Raw genomic sequence first — 5805 nt, forward strand, 5'->3', positions numbered from 1 at the left:
GGAGGGAAGGAGTGTGCTGTTTCATTAGTGGGAGAGCAACTAGGAGTATACAGCAAGGTGTATGTAAGTTTTTGTATGAGAGACTGTCTTGGTTTTTAAACTTTCACTTCAAGCACACACACAAAATTTTTTTTTTATGTTCCTGATGCACTTCTTAAAAGATCCCCTTTAGGCCAGTGGATAGTATAGATTCTGTATTTTTATCTATCTTTAGCAAAAGAGCAAACCCCTTGCCATCAAATTGATTCCAACTCATAACAACCCTGTAGGCAGGAAGGCAATTAAAAGCACTCAAGTAGAAATCCTAAGCTATTCCTAAAATTGTTAAACCCTGGAACTTTATACTTCAAAAAATAGTAAAAAATTTATTCCAAGTTAGAATACAGAGACCACGATGTATTGGACACATGCTCCCCCTTCCCCCTCCCCCTTCTCCTCCTCCTGGGCCGTGGCGTCCTGGTACTGCTGGTACTCGGACACCAGGTCGTTCATGTTGCTCTCGGCCTCGGTGAACTCCATCTCATCCATGCCCTCGCCCGTGTACCAGTGCAGGAAGGCCTTGCGCCGGAACATGGCGGTGAACTGCTCGGAGATGCGCTTGAACAGCTCCTGGATGGCCGTGCTGTTGCCGATGAAGGTGGCGGACATCTTGAGGCCGCGGGGTGGGATGTCGCACACGGCCGTCTTCACGTTGTTGGGGATCCACTCCACGAAGTAGCTGCTGTTCTTGTTCTGCACGTTGAGCATCTGCTCGTCCACCTCCTTCATGGACATGCGACCCCGGAAGATGGCGGCCACCGTCAGGTAGCGGCCATGGCGGGGGTCGCAGGCAGCCATCATGTTCTTGGAGTCGAACATCTGCTGGGTGAGCTCAGGAACGGTCAGGGCCCGGTACTGCTGGCTGCCCCGGCTGGTCAGGGGGGCAAAGCCGGGCATGAAGAAGTGCAGCCGGGGGAAGGGCACCATATTCACGGCCAGTTTGCGGAGGTCTGCATTCAGCTGGCCTGGGAAACGCAGGCAGGTGGTGACCCCGCTCATGGTGGCCGACACCAGGTGGTTGAGGTCCCCATATGTGGGGGTGGTCAGTTTCAGGGTGCGGAAACATATATCATACAGGGCCTCATTGTCAATGCAGTAGGTTTCATCGGTGTTCTCCACCAGCTGGTGGACAGAGAGGGTGGCATTGTAGGGTTCCACCACGGTGTCTGACACCTTGGGAGAAGGCATAACGCTGAAGGTGTTCATGATGCGGTCGGGGTACTCCTCCCTGATCTTGCTGATGAGCAGCGTGCCCATCCCGGACCCCGTGCCACCCCCCAGCGAGTGGGTCAGCTGGAAGCCCTGGAGACAGTCACAGCTCTCAGACTCCTTCCTCACCACATCCAGCACGGAGTCCACCAGCTCTGCTCCCTCTGTGTAGTGGCCCTTTGCCCAGTTATTGCCGGCACCACTCTGGCCTGCCAGAGGGAAAGCAGAAGATTAGACACTAAAATGTAAGGAGCTCTGAATTCTGTCATTTGACTTTGGAAGAGAAAGTGAGACTATTCTTTGAGTGGCAGGTGCTTTTTGATGCCCCCTTTTTACCTAGAGAAATAGTTTTTGATGCTCTCACTCACCCTCAGAAACACCAGGGATCATAATAAAGTAAAAAGCAAGTTTCATATACGTGAGGCTATTAGTTGAAAAAACAGAGATGTTTAATGAACCCAGCTGCCTTTAATTTTAAGAAGAGAGGACAAAGACCTCATGTAAATATTGAGTTATATAGAATTAAATAGGCAGGGGCGAAGGCACAAGATGATCAGACAGCAGAGAGTGTTTCTATGCAGTTGTCTCAACTTCTGGTCCTAACCTTTTCTTTTTTTTTTTTTTTTTTGGCTTTGGTCTCTTTAGATGGTTACCTGTTGTCATTGGTCCTCTGAAATCACCACTAGCCTATGAAATATTATTGTCTGAAACTTTTGCATTGTTCTTTATTCTTAAACCTTCAGAGGTTTAATGGGAAGACTATGGCAGCTCACCACAAGCTAAATCTTTCTTTGAGCTATAGAGAGTGGCCAGAGAGCAGTCACTTTGAACTGGACAGATGAGCCCAAGACTCAGGATGTCTGTGGACACACAATCCACCTGAGCACATACCACTCAGCATTGTGGTGTTCATGGTTTTGAGAAGAAGGTAAATCATTTAGTCAGTTCCAACTGATCACGGCTACGCACCAAAGACGAAGTTGTCTGGCCTGAAGATCTGGCCAGATGGCCCAGACCTGACTGAGTCCATGGTGCCAGGCTCCAGATCCACCAGGATGGCCCGAGGTACGTATTTGTTACCTGCACAGGACAAAAGCTGGAATTAGAGCTGTGGCTAGCAAAGGGATCACAAAAGGCTGTGGCCCACCCATCTGCCTTTCCCATCAGGGTTCATCAGGGAAAATTCCAGCAGCTGAGCTAAAAGTAGGAGAATAGAGTTTTTCTGCTTTCAAAGAGGATATGCTTAGCATGTCCAGCCATGTCAAATATGCAGGAGTCTTAAGGAATGATAAAGTGTATTTCTTAGCAGCTGGCATTAAAATGAATGCAAGAGTGTGTTCCAAATATGTTTCCACAGTATGGAAAGCAAGGTTGATTAGACAAAAAACATTCAAATAATTACCAGCAGCTTCATTGTAGTAGACATTGATTCTCTCCAGCTGCAAGTCACTGTCACCATGGTAACTGTCAGTGGGGTGGATACCATGCTCATCACTGATGACCTCCCAAAACTGAAAAAAAGAAGGAAAAGGAATGACATGATAGTGTGACCTCCCGACATTGCTTAGGGCCCACCTTGCCACCAATCTGGCTGCCTCGCTGGCCTTTCTGGATGTGCATGATCTCATGCATGGTGCCTCTGCGGAGCAAGCTGCTGGCCCTTGGGAGCAAAGGATGCACTGTGGACTGGAGGGAAGAGAGAGACCAAGCTGCCCCGCATCTCCAGTTCCACCTGGGTTAGCTCCGGAGGGGCTGAAGACCGGGACCCGGGGCCCAGGGTTGTGTTTTTCAGTGGGGCCTACACTTGCTCTCGAAGGGGCCCTGCATCCTGGTGGGGATCTGGACTCCGTGCCTGGTTTCCCTTCCATTCTGATGGGGCTGGAGAGCTGGCAGGTCCCTGGAGCGGGGAACCTAGGCTGCAGGATGGGCAGCTTTTAAAGCTTTCATGCAAAAGGAGCATGGTGGGCTTGGGAGGCCTCAAGGACACGGGGTTGTCAGATGTTGGCTTCAGACTCTTGGATCCTCGTAAAAGCAACTTAAATGTGGAAAATTCTGTGTGTCTGTGGCAGGGGCAGGGGTGTAATAGCCACGTGTGTGTCAACGCATGTAACTGTGCCTCACACATGATGTCACCTCATGCTCACAGAAACCTGGCATGCATGCTGTCCAACAGGGCAGCCACTGGCCATCCAGGGCTAGTGAGTGCTTGAGAGGTGGCCAGTCCGAACTGAGGTGTGCTGTCAGAGGGAATCGACTCCATGGCATTGGTGTTTTTTTTTTGTTGTTTTATTTTTGGTCAGTGCAAAATACTACCTGGTTTCATGGACAGCGGACGGTAAGTTGTAAGAATGTAAAAGATTCCATTACTAATTATTTTAATTAGATATCAAAATGATAATATTTGGGATGGATTTATTAAATAAAATACATTTCTGATATTAATTTCACTTGTTTCTTTTAAGTTTTTAAAATGTAGCAACTAGGAAATTTTAAATTACCTCTGTGGCTGACATTCTCAGCTTGAGCTATATTTCTACTGAACAGTGCCATTGTTGTTGTTAGGTGTCCTCAAGTTGTTTCCGACCCATACCGACCCTATAGGATAGAGTAGAACTGCCCCATAGGGTTGCCAAGAAGTGGCTGGTGGATTTGAACTGCCGACCTTTTGGTTTGCAGCCAAGCTCTTAACCACTGCACCACAAAAAAAAAAAAAAAAAAAAAGCCAAAGCCAAACCCGTTGCTATCTAGTCAATTCTGACTCATAGCGACCCTATAGGACAGGGTAGAACTCGAACTGCCTATCTTTTGGTTAGCAGCCGTAGCTCTTAGCCACTATGCAACCAGGGTTTCTACTGCACCACCAGGGCTCCATTATTAGCCCCCCAATTTCACAGCTCAAAAAACCCAAGCTTGAGGGGTTGACTAGCCACAAAGCCAGGAAGTGAAGGAATCTAGGTTTTCTTTCTACACGGAGAAAGCCCAGGTGAGTTTGAAAGGCTTGGACAGGGAGAGGCAAAAGCTGACCTTAATTATCCTCAAAGGTAATTGTGAGCAGTGGGCTGGCTGAGCAGGGGCCTGGGGACTGCTTTGGATTCACAGAGCTCCATCTTCTCCTCTCTGGGGCCAGTGTCTCCAACTGTAAAATGAAGATAATTATAGGTGCCCCAAAGCAGGCTTTGTGAGCAGGAAATCAAAAGCTACATACAAAAGCAGTCTGTGTTTATGGAGGAAAAAAGCCCCATGAAACCCAAGGTGAAGCTGTAATTATAAATCATATTAATCCTATTTTCCTCATTAATGTTTGGCATATATCAGAGTTATAAACTTGGGCAAAGTCAGGACCTCATCACGCCAGCTTCTGGAAGCCAGTCCTTCAGGACCCTTGCAGCTCAGCTGGCTGGTGGGCACCCTGGAGCTTCCTGTCAGGGTGGGGATGGTTTCCCTGGGCTTTCTCTTCTGCTCCTTCCAGGTTTTGTCCTCCCCTGCTGGTCCTCCCTGGACAGCTGGTACCACTGGCAGTGTCCCAGTTACTTCTGACATGGCCTCTCCTCACCCCAATTCCCATATCTCTGGCTCTTCAGGATCAGCTTCTCCATAGAATGACCTGCTCCCAGGCAGCTTCACTGGTGACAGGGCCCAACAAAGAGTTTTTGGAGACATTTGTCTCTTGGCCTGTGTTGTATAATCCAAGGTAGAAATTTGGGGCCACATAAGAGCAGAGGATGAGACCTAGAAGGGACGATACTGTGGAAATGGGAGCCCCTAACATATGGGCGGGGTCCCTGGATGATGCAAACAGTTAATGCACTTGCTGCTAACTGGAAGGTTGGAGGTTGGAGACCACCCAGAGGCGCCCCAGAAAAAGGCCTGGTGATCTACTTCCAAAAAATCAGCCATTGAAACCCTGCGGAGCACAGTTCTACTCTGACACACACGGAGTCATCATGAGTTGACAGCAATGATTTAACAGGTGGGCACTTTCCCTACATGGGTAACAGGACACCACCCTCCTGGAGTGTGCTCACTCTATTTCCTAGCTCCTACCTCTCAGAGTCTCTCTTACAGCATCTGAAGAATGGAAGCTCCTACCTCTCAAAGTCTCTGTTACTGCAGCTGAAGTATGAAAATCTGTTTTGTTGTGTTTTGAAGGTGAGAGGCAGCGTCTGGAGCTGGGCACCTGGTGGACCCACAGCAAATCAATAAATGACAGTGTTATTGGGGTGACCTCGCACCTGAGGCTCCCCTGCTTTAAGGATTGCTGGCAGCAAGCATTCCTCCCATTTGGTTCCTCCTGCCACCCAGCTTCCATCCCAACCTGTTCACTCTTCCACCCCCACCCCCCCCCCGGCCCCCAGTGCCCACCCCAACTCAGTGATTGTGTTATCAGAGGGACACACGTGCACATTTAAAATCATGCCTGCCTAGTCAGAGGGTGAGTCATCCAACGGTGGGCCCTGCTGCTCTCCCAGGAGGGCAGACAGCACACCACCACCAGGCTGACACAGCAGATAATAACAGGAGGAAATGCAGCCAGCTGTTCTGCCCTCCCCTAGTGCA

The 5805-nt window shown here is 49.1% G+C and overlaps 1 protein-coding gene across 1 annotated transcript; it reads right to left on the minus strand.

Annotated features, from left to right (window-relative positions):
• Positions 1-360: 360 nt before the first annotated feature.
• Positions 361-2757, minus strand: LOC100666773 (tubulin beta chain). Its single transcript, XM_010597579.3, has 3 exons — positions 2651-2757; positions 2218-2328; positions 361-1457 (listed from the first exon to the last, which is right to left on the minus strand). The coding sequence occupies exons 2-3, from the start codon at positions 2276-2278 to the stop codon at positions 376-378; spliced, it is 1143 nt and encodes a 380-aa protein (XP_010595881.3). The 5' UTR covers positions 2279-2328; positions 2651-2757; the 3' UTR covers positions 361-375.
• Between the last annotated feature and the right edge of the window lie 3048 nt (positions 2758-5805).

The sequence above is a fragment of the Loxodonta africana genome, chromosome 1, assembly GCF_030014295.1.
Source record: "Loxodonta africana isolate mLoxAfr1 chromosome 1, mLoxAfr1.hap2, whole genome shotgun sequence".
Taxonomy (NCBI): domain Eukaryota; kingdom Metazoa; phylum Chordata; class Mammalia; order Proboscidea; family Elephantidae; genus Loxodonta; species Loxodonta africana.